Raw genomic sequence first — 13,756 nt, forward strand, 5'->3', positions numbered from 1 at the left:
TCTGCCTGCTGAGGAGCCATGCACAGGCCCTGCTTCCTGCCTCCCTAGCAGGGTGTCAGTGAGGGCTGAGATCCAGCTGAGAGAGTAGCAAAGCAATCAAAGGTCCATCCAGACACATCTGCCTCCATGGCACCTCACAGCCCCACGTTCATGGACTGGCTGGATGGCTGGCCAGTGAGATCTTGAAATGCACCTGTCTGCTTGTCCCCTATCCACCCACATCCCCGAGCTAGGGTGACAAGTATGGATACCCCCATGCTCGGCTTTTGTATACGTGCTGGGGCTCTAAGCACAGGTCTTCATGCTTATGTGGAGCACACTTTACCACCTGCGCTGTCCCCTCAGCCCTAGGGTGGGACCATGTTTAAAGACTATTTCTAGTGGTGTGGGTGAACAATCGGATGAGAATTTCCAGTGCCTGAAAGAGCTCCCTTGGAAGGTTTGCGCTGACAGTCTACTTGTGTGAGGATCATTAGCGATCATTTTCATTTGGAATTGTTTATCTACAATTTCCAAGGAAAATGTTGTTGCTGCTCTCTTGAAAGCCTCCTCAATGGCATCGTCGTGAACGGGCTTAGTATCCTTATGCTAGTGTATGAAGGAGAGACTTCAGCTCACACAGTAGCACGTAAACAAAAGACTGGTCCCTTCCTATTGACATTGGATGGCTCTTTTGTTTTCAGAAATATCAAGTCCACGGAAAGACACTGGAAGAAATCAAACACACTTCTCACATTTCCCCCACCGTTGGCAAAAGCCTATCCAGTTTATACTAACAGCAAGGAAAATGCTGTCATTGAAACTCAACAGTTAGTACCCTGGCAACCGCTTTTCGTCCCTTGTAGAAGGGACTAGCACTTTGCATGGCTCTCCTTCCATCTGCATTTTCTCAAGGTCACTGTGAAAGGCCAAACAGTGCAGCCAGTCAGGAAGCTGGCTTCCTTTAACCACTGCAGGTGCCGGGAAGGAGCTGAAGGTTGCTGGGCATTTTAAGGGAGGGCCAGCTGGGGGTTGCTGGGCATAGGGAAGGGCCAGCCAGGGGTTGGCCCCCACATTTCCATTTTCCTCGCCCTCGGCCCAACTATTCCACCTCTGGAGCACATGACTTTTGTTACATACCCTGCAGAAATGTCTTCCTGGGGGTCGAGGGCTTCCCCAGGGGGACAGCAGCCGTCAGCAGATAGGAAGCGACTGCCCTGATGTGCGCGTGTGTCAGGAAATGAGCCTCAATGTCCCGTACGCAGGTCACAGGGGCAGCCCCACATGTGGGGATGAGCAAAATGGGTGCCCCGTGTTAGGAGAAATGTCCAACCTGCACATGGTTCACTGGTAGAGGAGGCTTGCTCTCCAAGGTGGGGATATAGTCATAGCTAAGTGGTCGGTTGTAGGAACACAGGAGATCAGGTCTCAAAATAGGGGAAGAAGTAGGCCTGACCCATTTCCATGGGAGAAAGAAGGCTTTCCATGTCCCTACATTTTGGAAAACCCAGGAAGGAGAAGCTGAAATCTCTGTCTTGAGGTCCATTTGTACTGCAAGGTGGAGTCTTTCTGCAACAGTCCGTGGAATACAGTAAATGAACTCTGGCCTTCTCAGGCAGGCCAGCAGATCTAAGGCAAGAGGAAAACTCCTTAGGGAAATGTCTTCTTCAGGACCCCTGAGAGGAAGGCACCCCTGCGTGGCTCGGGCTTCAGGTTCCACCGCAGCTTGTAAACGTGACACAGAGAAATTATAGAGCAGAAATCTCCTTTCCCCGTGTTCCCAATCTAAATGTTTCCTCCCTGGCTTTATAGCTCTTTATACATATCACGGTGCCAAGATAAGGCTGGGACTTTCTCCTCTCAGCCTGGCAATCCTGTAGCGTCAGAACAAAGGCTGTGTGTGTGTGTGTGTGTGAGGAAAGGGCTGGAGAGAGACGTTTCCTTTATTGCAAAGGGGGCAAAACAGATTAAAAATTGCAGAGCGGAGAAAAGGTGTCTTTCTTCCAGCCGGCATCGCCCTGTGCCCATGAGCCAGCCGGTGGTGGTGCCGCCGCCGCCTCGCGATGAGGAGCCTTGGGGAGGGCCTGGTTGGAAGATGCTGAGCCAGTGAATGAAGAGGGCAGGCCGGGCAGGGGGAGGGGCCGCCTGGGCAGGAGGTGGAGGTGCAGCCGGGAACTTGGAGCGTCCGCTGAAACCTAAGGAATGGTTTTTTCTCATAAACAGTAAGTGCCATTTCGGCCGACAGCCGCACCCGCGACCCAGGTGGCCGCTGCTATTCTCTGTGTGTCTCGCTGTTGTGGTTACAATGGAGATCACCGATGAGACCCTGGCTGCAGTGTGTGTGTGTGCTCAGCCATTCGGGGGATGGGTTCTCTCCCGGCGTCAGCATGCTTGTGGTGACTGCAGTCTGCCTCTGACAAGCCGGCAGAGATGCATTTATGCTGTGGAGAAAATAGAAATATCCCGGCATCAAAAAAAAAAATGCTCCACAGCAGCAGTTGGCTCTAAAAATGTATTGTACTGTCTGTGCCCTCAAATCAGGGTGTGGAGATTAATAATTTTACTATGAAGGTATTTAGCTCTGTGAAAAGATAAAATTGTGCAGGCTGGGTACAGTGTGTTTAGCAACCGACAGCTGCCCATAGGTTTGAGTATTTATTTCGGTCCAGATTTAGCTGCTTTTGATCATTTCAGTTCTCCTTGCTAATTTTTGTTAGGCTGTCCACATTGACATAGGCATCTCTTAACTTACGCTGACCTGAGCTTTTATAACCTGTCTGCTGCTTACCCTGAGAACAGGGCTGAAAGGTATATTACTCCCTGTGCATGAATATGAATTATTCCCAGATAAATATGCATTTGATATTTAGAGCCTCACGCATACATAGCAAGACTTCTGCTTGCTGTACGTACTGACTACCAACTCACCTTCATTTTGACCATTCTAGAAGGAGAGCTGTGTTCTTCAGGGTTACATTCTGAGCCATCTCTAGTTAAGATGAAAGAAAAACTTCATTCACCTTGATCATGCCCTGTATCTCTACCCATAATTCCTGTAATAGAACTCTTCTGCTCTACAGCTACTCTTGGGCATAATTCTAATTTTGCTTGGTTTCGTAGAAAAATGTCTTTTGGCGTGGATGGCTTCTCCTTTGTACCTAGCAGTATTGTTTTGATCATCAGTCCTAGAATTCAGCTCAAGAAACCCTATTTCTTTTCTCCTGGGTGTATGTCCTATGTTCAGAAGTAATACATGACCAATATTACCTGGATAAACATGGGCAAGAGCAGGAGTTATGGGAGCCACATAAACTGCCTAGGTGGGTGATGGTTAGGCACCATCTGCCGACAGGCCGGTCTCCGAGGAGATTTCCTTGTTTCCTGATGTTAAGTGGAGCTCTCAGTGTTTTGAGAGCCATGCTAACAAATGTAGAGGTCAGCCCTCGGGATTAGCAAAGCACACATGCTTCCTGACCGGGGAAGGGGACAGTTGAGTTGCAGTATCCGCAGGGAGCAGACCGTATAAATTTCAACAGTGTATCTGTTGGTTCTTGGAATTCATTGTCAGACGATTGCCTGAGAAGCATTCTGATTCCAGTGCACGGGGATGTCAGGACTCCGGGCAGAGGTTAACCTGCAGGACACTCTGCCTGGGTGAATCAATCACATTCTCTCTCTCTCTCTCTCTCTCTCTCTCTCTCTCTCTCTCTCTCTCTCTCTCCTCTCTCTCCCTCCCTCCCTCTCCTTCATTCCCTTCCTCTACTTGGCGAACTTAGTGAACTTGCTGTCAATAGGTTACACGCCACTCAGAGCAGGTCAGTGAGTTGCTTTGAGGGCATAGTGTGGTGCTGGTGTCCTCTGGTCTTTAAAATAGGGCAGTGCCATCATTTTTGACGGGAAAGACAAACTGGTGACTGTCGCTTCCTCACCCAGGAGGGATTTCTGAGTACTTCTGATGCCGTGTGGTGATTTCTATGTTGCATCATTTCTGTGGGATTTATGACCCATCTTCGAGCTACCATCGAATCCTCGCAATGTGCATAGGACCCAAAGCAAAAGCAAATGGTTAAATGTACATTGAGAGAAAACCATGGAAGGGAAACGTGAGCAGTATTATCTGTGACTTCGTGCCTCTCCCCATGCACTGGCTATAAGCCACAAGCCACAGCAGCATGTGACTCCTCTGCCACCGTGCCCTGGATCTGAACCGTGTTCCTTGACCACAGCAGAACCCGTCTTCTAGCCCCAATCTATGCACATCTGTATGCGCAAGGTGTGTGGCAAGCCACAGGGCCTCCAGAAGTTAGAACCCTGCCCCTGCTGTTTCAATGGCCCTCGTGACTGGGGCTGGTTATCTAACTCAAATATGTCTTCTTTTCCTCAGCTGTCTAATAGGAATGATGATAGTACTTGTGAGCATCACTGGGAGGATTAAATGAGTTGCTAGCATGTGAGATACAGCAGGCCTGACATATGTTCGCATATGAAACAAATGTTAGCAGGTTACATAGATGTTCCATTACTGTGGCTTCCTTATGAGTTACAAAGCATGTCCAATGTAGATATTTTAAAGGAATGGGTTCCACATGAGAAGGTTGGTACAGCTAAGTGTCCTTTTACCTCAAATGCTCAAGAACATACTTTGCATTTTTTTTCCTATTTTGGAATATTTGCATATTTATAGTGAGATCTCTTGGGAAGTCATTGGTATTTCTCATACACAGCCCTAAGGTAATTCTGTACGTCTTTAGTACACCTGTCTTGACTGTAGACATCATATAAGGTCTGACGTGGGGTTTTTCACTTGTAATGGCATGATACAGCACTCAGAAAGTTTGGACTTTTGAAAAGCATTACTGATTACGATTTTTAGATTAGGGATGCTCCATTTGTATTTTCTTTCCATTCTCCATTGGTCTGCCTTGAGTACTTCATTTTGAATACCACAGTCCTAGGAGAGCCAGGCAAATTGTTCCTCTCCTTCTCCAGGAGTCGTAACATCCCTAGCCTCTGGCTGACAGAAGTAAACATGGCTGTGCCTAGGCTATTGTATGTTAACTCCCAGGCCTCTTATTGTTAAAATAAAATAAGATAAAATACAATAAAATAAAACACTGTGATTCTCATAGTGGCGTGGGATTAGGTGCTGGTTGGAAGTATAGTGAGCTGCATCCTGGGAAGAGGGGAAGAACAAGCAGGAAACAGTAGACCGATCATCACTGATCCTGAACGCTGGAACAGGAAGTTCTCATGGCCAGGCCCCTTCTCCAGCCAGAGGTTTTTAGAGGGCAGCCCCCTCACAGCCGTGCAGACAGCTTCTGGTCCTTGCACAGACAGGGTGGTAAGGTGAGGTAAGAACGGCACAGTGGTAAACCACGGGAATGAAGGCAGGATCTAGGTTACAGCCATATCCAGGCCTGGCCCAGATTCAGTTACTGGCTCTTCAATAAATCATCTCATGGCTTTAAGGAGCATTTGTCTGCTGCAGGAGTGCAGTTAGGAAAATGTACCTCCTTGGAACTGATCATGCCATAATTCCTGGGCACTTGTCCTTGTCGGAGATTGTCCCAAATGTCCTCCATACACGTCTCCTGCCTCCCAGCCAGCCCAGTGAAGGAAGGTGTCACTCTTAGCCCCGCTTTACAAGTGAGATTAATGAAGCCAGAACTCAACCTAAGCCCTTACAGACTGAATTGCCTGCCTTCAAGCCTCCCCGTCTCATGGAGCTACTGAGAATAATAACTGCAGAACACTTATTATATCCCGGTGGCTATCTGTCGCCTTGGCCCACATCACCTGCAAGAGGCTTCATTTTCTAGATAATAAGGATGCTTGGAGTCTGAGTCAAGAATCTTGCAGGGGTGTAGAGCTTGTATGTAGATAGATGGTAGATGGCGGTTGGACGGGACTTTAACAGACCTGGTCTGTTGGACTGCAGAGCTCTGGCCTTATCCTTATTGCCGAGGTTTGCGAGACTTCAGAGGCTTGAAGTAGAGGGGCCTGGGGTGAAAGGATTCTCCTAAAGTCATACAAGTCACTGCTCACAGAGCTAGAACTGGAAGGCAGTCCTCAGGGGTTGTCTTGGTTGATGGTGAGATAGAAACACACCGACTCTTTGGTTCACTTCAACTATGGCCTGGAGGTGTAGGGAATATAGTTCAGTTGGTAGAATGCTTACCCAGCATGCACTAAGCCCAGCACTAGATAAACCAGTGTGGCCCTGTATGGCTATAATCCCAACACTACATAGGCGAAGGCAGAAGGTTTAGAAGTTCAAGATCTCCCTTGGCAACACAGAAAGACTCGAGGCCAGCCTGAGCTACCAAAGACCTATATGAAAATAAAACCGCCTACGGGGAAATGACTGTGCATGTTTTCATTGAACAAGTAATTTGTTGACAGCCCCTTCCATAGCCACATAGGAGGTACGGCCTCTCTCTCCTGAAGAGTGGAGAGTGTCTCTCACGGTGGCGTTCGCTTGCCCTGGTGCTCCAGGAGCATGGGGGCAGGGTTGGGTGGGCAGGTGTGGAAGAAGCATCCCCCAAGAAAAGAGGACCGGCTTTTGGTAAGAGGCCAAGAGGCCATTCACATTGCTTGAGGTGTTAAACCGATTATGAGCTTAAACTGGTTTGTCAAGGTAGAGAGCGGAGTGCTGAAAGATCCCGAGCATGAATCAGGACTTACCTCCAGAAATGGAACCAAAGGTGGGTAGGAGGGCATGGAGGCCAGAAGGAAGTTGTGCATGCGGTTAAGAGCTGGTGGTGCAGCAGGCAGTGTGTTTCCTGTGAGTTGAGGTCGGCCTCTCAGTTTCTCTTTCCATTGCCGTCAGCCGGGGATGCAGCTCTGACGGCATCTTCCGACCTGAGGACGGGTAAGTAGGGGTTTGAACCGTAAACCATTACTTCACGCCTCTGGGATTCATCCAAATCCCCCAGATCAACAGTGCCAGTGCGCGCTCATTCCACTTTCAGGAAAGCCACTGATTAAAGCCTTTCATTTTGGTGTGAAGAACGGTGGGCAGCCAGGCGAGGTGGCACGCACCTATAATCCCAGCATTCAGGAGGGCAGAGGCAGGAGGATCTGTGAACTTCAGGCCAGTGTGAGCTACTCAGCGAGACCCCGCCTCGGACCAACAAAGATGGTTTTTGCCTCGGTAGCTCCTTGCCTTGTGTGAACTCGAAGCTCCACTGTGCAAGCTACATGTGTTCTCTCACACTTCCTGTACACCGAGCCAGGCTGGAAGGAAACTGAGGCAGGCTGCCAGAGAGGCAGCCAGCAGATCCGTGCTTGAGCGGCTTCTCTCTTTCGGACTCCGAGATGTCCCATAACAAGCCCACGAGGCAGACTCTCTGGAGCACCAACCCTCACATTGAAGTGGTAGGGTTGCCGGGTGTTCGGTCTTTGTCCAGGGAGGGCCGCTGACTGCTCTTCCCTGGGTATCCCGATGACAGAAGCTGGAGCGAAGTATTCAGGATAGGTATTTGGGAGAGAGGAAAATGACATCCTCCCTCCAATCTGTGGAGCCCCAGAAAAAGGTCGGGGTGTCAGGAGGAGTCCGTGTGGGTTTGACAGGAGGACTTTTGGCTAGACGGAGTCCCCTGTGAAAAATCACCCAGACAGTGTTGCAGCGTCGCCTACTCTGTGAACGGGCATACCTGAGGACGTGGGAGTTGTTTCTGCTATGAGATCAAAGCAGGACAGATGCCCTGCTGCTCACCAGCATCCGTCGTGGCCCATGCTCCTCAGTGCTGATAACTGGTTCTCTCTCCCCTTGCATTTAGGGTGAAGAAGCTGAAGGAGACGTTTGCTTTCATTCAGCAGTTAGACAAAAACATGAGCAACCTCCGCACCTGGTTGGCGCGAATCGAGTCCGAGCTCTCCAAGCCGGTTGTTTACGATGTCTGTGATGACCAGGAGATCCAGAAGAGGCTTGCCGAGCAGCAGGTGAGGGAGTGACGGGAAGGAGTGCCAGGAGGAGAGGCGGCACCACGGGAGGCCACGGCGGGCCTGCCCTCGGCTGTCTTCCACTCTGTGTGTGAGGCATCCGTCTCTGAATGCCTCCTTCCCCTTCACGTGGCTCTTCGTGAAATAGAGCAAACACCGCTGAAGATGCACACCTTAATTATGAGGCTCGATGAGGTTTTCATTTTCGTCTTTCTTGTGTTTTACATAATTTGAAAGGCAATGAATTAGGGGTGCAATTCTTTTTTGGACTGAGATACAGTGTCTTGCTATATAACCCAGACTGACTTCAAACTCTCAGCCTTCTTTCTTATCATACCGACATCAGCTTCATAGACCTGTGAAGAGAGAATCTCGATTGAGGAATTGCCTCTACTGAGTAGTCTCTAGGGCCCCCACCCCCCACCCCAGGATCTAAGTATGTGGCCCTGGCTGGCCTGGAACTTACTAGGGAGATCAAGATAGCCTTAAACTCAGAGCTCCATCTGCCTCTGCCTCCTCAGCATTGGGATTGGGGGTGCACATCATCACACCTAGCCCCAAGACATTTTCTCGAGTGCTAATGGATGTAGGAGGGTCCCGCCTACTGTGGGCAGCACCATCCTTAAGCAAATGGGCCTGGGCTCTATAAGAAAGGTAGCCAAGCAAGCTAGGGGAGGGAGATGGTAAGCAGCACTCCTCCATGGTCTCTGATTCAGTTCCTGCCTTGAGTTCCTGCTTTGGCCTCTGTCAGTCATGAACTATTATTATATACCCCGTATGCCAGATAATAGCCTTTTGCTCCCAAGTTGCTTTTCGCCAGTGTTTTCTCACAACAGAGAAACAAAAGGCTACCTACCAACTACTATAAGTAGAGCCATGGTGTCTTAGTTAGCGTTTCTATTGCTGTGAAGAGACACCGTGATCACAGCAACTCCTATAAAGGAAAACATTTCATTGCCATGGCTCGCTCACAGTTTCAGAGGTTCGGTCCATTATCATCATGATGGGGAGCATGGCGGTGTGCAGGCTGACCTGGGACTGGCTGCATCTTGACCAGAAGGCAAGGGGTAGTCAACTGACTGTCACACTAGTGAAGCTGGAGAAAAGAGACCGCAAAGCCCGCCCCCACAGTGACACACTTCCTCCAACAAGAACACACCCGCTCCAACAAGGCCGCCACACCAAATAGTGCCACTCCCTTTGGGGGCCGTTTTCTTTCAGACCACCACACCTGGATACGGTGCACAAACACCCTCTCTAACCCCCCTCTCTCCTGGGATTCAACCAGTGCCTTTTGTATGCTAGGCAAGTGCTCAGTCAAGACCAGAAGGAAGCACCCCTGTTTTGTATATGTGTGACAATAACTCGTGTTACTCAAACTAGCTACATAGCTGAAGGTAACCTTGAGCTCCTGGTCCGTTTACCACGTGCCAAGATTTGTAAGTGTGTGCCACCATCCCTTTCTCAGAAGATGCCCTTTAATGATAAATTATCTTGAGTCAGATCTATCTTTTATTGTTTTAAAATTTGTTGTTTTGTTTTGTGTTGTTTTTCAAGACAGTGTTTCTCTGTGTAGCCCTGCCTGGCTGTCCTGGAACTCACTCTGTAGACCAGGCTGGCCTCAAACTTGGAGATCTGCCTGCTTCTGTCTCCCAAATGCTGGGCTTAAAGGTGTGGGCTACCACTACCACTCAGCCTTTTATTGGTTTAAAGGTGATTTTTTTTGCCACCTTAAATAGACTAAATATTTGTCTTTTCACTAACTTGTCCATTTTTAAGTGGATATTACATTGGACTCACCCAGATAATCAGGGGGATGTTGATATTATATGGTCACATGATTGACTAATTTAATTCTCCTTTACCATGTATCTTAATCACTGCTCTATTACTGTGAAGAGACACTATGACCAAGGCAACTTTTTTTTTTTTTTTTGAGACAGGGTCTTTCTGTGTAGCTCTGGATCTCTGTGTAGTCCTGGAACTCACTCTGTAGACCAGGCTGCCAAGGCAACTCTTATAAAACAAAGCATTTAATTAGGGTCTTGCTCACAGTTTCAGAGATTGAGTCCATTATCATCATGGCATCAGAAAAGTGTAGTGCTGGAGAGAGAGTTACATCCTGATGCAGAGAGAGAGAGAGAGAGAGAGAGAGAGAGAGAGAGAGAGAGAGAGAGAGAGAGAGAGAATGTGTGGTCTGGGCATGGGCATTGAAACCTTTTTGAAACCCCAGTGACACACTTCCTCTAATGAAGAGATATTTCCTAATCCTTCTAATCCTTTCAAATGGTGTCACTCCCTGGTGACTATTCACATCCAAACCACCATGCCGTGTAGCCTAATGCAGTTCCAGGTTCTGACATTAGGATTCGGACATTCTTGAGGGCAGAAGAGGTCTCATCCCACCTACTGCAAATGCACTGAGGCAATTGTTAGTGATTGCAATGAAAAGAACATTGCTGTGTGTCTGTTACTCTAAGTGCAGAAACACTGGAGATAGAATACTACTCCAAAGAAGGATGGAGAGACCACTTCTTGAAATTTGGTTTATGTCTTCATCCAAAATAAGTACCATAAATTGTTTGGCTGCCTCTAGAAATAAGACCTAAAAAGTTGAAATCACTTAATGCTGCCTTCTCAAAAGTCCTTAGCTCCTGAATTTGTTACGACCACTGCTACTCCTCAGTCCTCTTAGTAATGACCTTAGGGAGCTGGCAGAGGAAAGAAGGTTAGGGCCAGTGGCTCTCAACCTGTGGGTCTCCACTCATTTAGGAGTCACATATCAGATATCCTATATGTCAGCTATTTACATTACAATTCATAACAGTCGCAAAATTACAGTTATAAAGTAACAACAAAATAATGTTATGACTGGGGGGTCACCACAACATGAGGAACTGTATTAAAGGGTCGCAGCATTGGGAAGGCTGAGAACCACTGGGTTAGGCCCTCTGAATCTTTTCATGTACTCCTCTCAATGACTGGTGCTAAGGCTATAAACCACTTCAAAATGAAAACACAGTGGAGACTTTGGAGCTCTTCGGTCATGAACCGCTTGGGTCGATTCCCAGCATTTCTCTCCTGGTTTGTTTTGTCTTGTTGGCTTCTTGGTTCCATGTGAGGAGTCCCTTGGCTTAGGGGATGGTTGGCTACCTTTCATTCTTTGACTACCAGTAGCCTCTTTCCCTCTGCGTCATTCCAAACTCCCAAATCATCACCATCACTAGCTCAACTTGCTGCCTGGCTGCGTGTCCCTTGAGCCTCTCCTTGGAGATAGCCTACAACTGCCAGTGGGATCCTGCCTGGGATTTCCCCTCCGTCCCACTTCCTGGCTCTTTTTAATCCCCGTTCTTTCTGCCTACATCCTCCTCTCCAGTGCTTTGGTCTCTTCTTGATGCCTGCTTCTCCTTCCGTAGCTCTTTCCCAATTACCTCAGAACTCATTTCTTCCCACCGCTTGCCCCGCATAGTCTGCTCTCTAGCCGTTTTATTCGGCACAAGCTGGATTGATAGTGTAAGACAGGGGCTGGAGAGATGGCTCAGCACTCACTGGCTGATCTTCCAAAGGACCCAGGTCCCATTCCCAGCACCCACATGGCAGCTTGTGACGATCTGTAACTCCAGCTGGGGGGATCCAGCTCCCACTTCTGCCTACTGTAGGCGTCAGGCAATCACAAGGTACACATACATGGGACATGTAGGCAAAGCACCCATATACATAAAATGTTTAAGTTAGATATTAAAATTAATGATAATATGAGATCATTGAAATGACTCTTAAAGTAGATGACATTCATGTTTACCTCTGGGCTGGAATTTCTCTGCACCTTTCCAAACTATCCTAGCCAGCTAGAACCAGGTGACATCCTGGGCATTTTCCCGATTAAAAGTGTCCCTATGTTCATTCAGTACCACTCTCCGGAGTGCTGATTTATTGCTTTCGTTGCTAAAAAGAACATGCATCAATGCCAGTAAGTTTCTGAAAAGCCAGAGACCATCTTGTAAGCAAGCCAGTAAGAACTCTTGAAGCTGAGTTCTACTTAAATGCAATCACTGTAGAGCCTGCCTTGGTAGTGACCCTGCAGTGATTCCTGCCCCGGTAATACTTCAGGCTGAACCCTGACTACAGAACTGAGGAAGTCCACAGCACATCTCACCTCACAAGACCCGGCAGGAGTGCATTTCTGCATCTGAATATATAGTGTCTTCACGCTGGGTCTGAGCTCAGTACCGCCTGGTTGAGAACTGAGATGCACGTGTGCTGGCACCTGCTCTCGTTGCTACCTGAACGCAGGATGCCCAGGCTTACGTTTATCAGAAGGCATGTAAGAAAATACTCGGCCCATCCAGTAGTCATACAGCGGTAATATCCAAGTGACCTGGAATGACCCTCAGCTGCCTTTCTGTGGGTGGTGGCCACTGTTAACGAAATAGCACTCCTGCGGCCTGACTTACAGCCTGAGTGCAATTAAACAGTGGCTCGTATAAAATACGCATTTCAGAAACATAGTAGTGAAACAATTAAAATAGAACCGAACTCTGTCTTTGCTACTTCGTGGTGGCATTTAGATAGCATCATGTGTCACAGAATCTAGAAGATAGGGAAGACTTCTCAATGGATTCTCAACACCCAGCCCACCCGCACCCACAATCCATAGGGTGGGGTGGATTCTCTTGGTCTCTTGATGATGGAAAAGCCACGTTTATTTTTAAAGAAATTTCCCAGGCTGGGCATGTCGGCCCATGCCTGTCGTCATAGCACTTGAACAGGGTGGAGGTGGGGTAGAGACAGAAGGGTCAGAAGTTCAAGGCAGTCTTGGGCTGTGTTTTAAAAAGCGAAAGAAAGCAGAAACTGACGACCCACCTTTTTCCTATGGCCATGAACTGTCTCTTTATGTGGATTCTTTTTATCTAATCAAGGAAGTACCATGGCTATTGGTATCATGGGCCAAGACTCCAGAGGCCTTTCTCCCTCCCCAAGCCACAGCCTCAGCTGTACCCCGTGGGTGAGACGCCTCAACATTCTCCCCTGGGGTCCATGAAGTCCTCATTCAGATGGGCTCCTGAGGAGGCCCCCCACTCCCGTGCCTGCAGCTGCTGGGGGGTGGGGCGGGGTGTAGGGTCAGCATAAAAGTCTTTATAGATCTGAGAGTTGTATGACTCAAGATCAAAGGTCAAAAGTCTGTTGCTTTGGTTTGAGTTCCTGCTAACCAGACTGTTTTCCAAAGAACACCTTCCCCAAATCAAGTCTTTACTAGGGGCACCTGGAATTGGGTGGTTCGGATCAAGCCCCATGTATACCCAAAGTTGCCAGGCAGTAGCATCTCAGGGCCAGCAGGACCATCTGTCAGAGTGTGGTGGGCACCTCCCCCCTGCCCAGTACCATAATTCAGTACGTTGGTGCTGACAGTTGCCAAGATGTAGGTTGGTCGGGTGTCCACGGCACAGGGCCACATGCAGACAACAGGCTCAGTCTGTGTGAATCCCCAGACACCTGTGAGCCCCTGGCTAGCGAGTGGGGGGGGGAGGATGGGCAGGAATCCTTTGATGCCAGTTCCCCCCCCCTCCACTACCAGCATCTCAAGTGCTTTTATCCGGTAATTGCAGGACCTGCAGCGAGATATCGAACAGCACAGCGCAGGGGTCGAGTCTGTGTTCAACATCTGTGATGTCCTATTGCATGACTCCGACGCCTGTGCCAACGAAACGGAGTGTGACTCCATCCAGCAGACCACCAGGAGCCTGGACAGGCGCTGGCGGAACATTTGTGCCATGTCCATGGAGCGGCGCATGAAGTAAGCTGCCGCTTGGGCTTGAACACTGTCACCCTGGCC

At 48.7% G+C, this 13,756-nt stretch overlaps 1 protein-coding gene across 11 annotated transcripts in view; it reads left to right on the plus strand.

Annotated features, from left to right (window-relative positions):
* Syne2 (spectrin repeat containing nuclear envelope protein 2) overlaps nucleotides 1-13,756 on the plus strand; it is a 320,737-nt gene that overhangs the window by 289,989 nt on the left and 16,992 nt on the right. For 10 of the 11 annotated variants that reach the window (XM_037210622.1, XM_037210625.1, XM_028876051.2 and 7 more), the window contains 2 exons: nucleotides 7,761-7,923; nucleotides 13,530-13,717. In XM_037210622.1, the coding sequence (XP_037066517.1) occupies nucleotides 7,761-7,923; nucleotides 13,530-13,717 (351 nt within the window). Of the gene's footprint in view, nucleotides 1-2,107; nucleotides 2,202-7,760; nucleotides 7,924-13,529; nucleotides 13,718-13,756 lie in introns of those variants that run through there. The other variant, XM_028876050.2, reaches the window with a different exon arrangement.

The sequence above is a fragment of the Peromyscus leucopus genome, chromosome 14 (assembly GCF_004664715.2).
Source record: "Peromyscus leucopus breed LL Stock chromosome 14, UCI_PerLeu_2.1, whole genome shotgun sequence".
Taxonomy (NCBI): Eukaryota; Metazoa; Chordata; class Mammalia; order Rodentia; family Cricetidae; genus Peromyscus; species Peromyscus leucopus.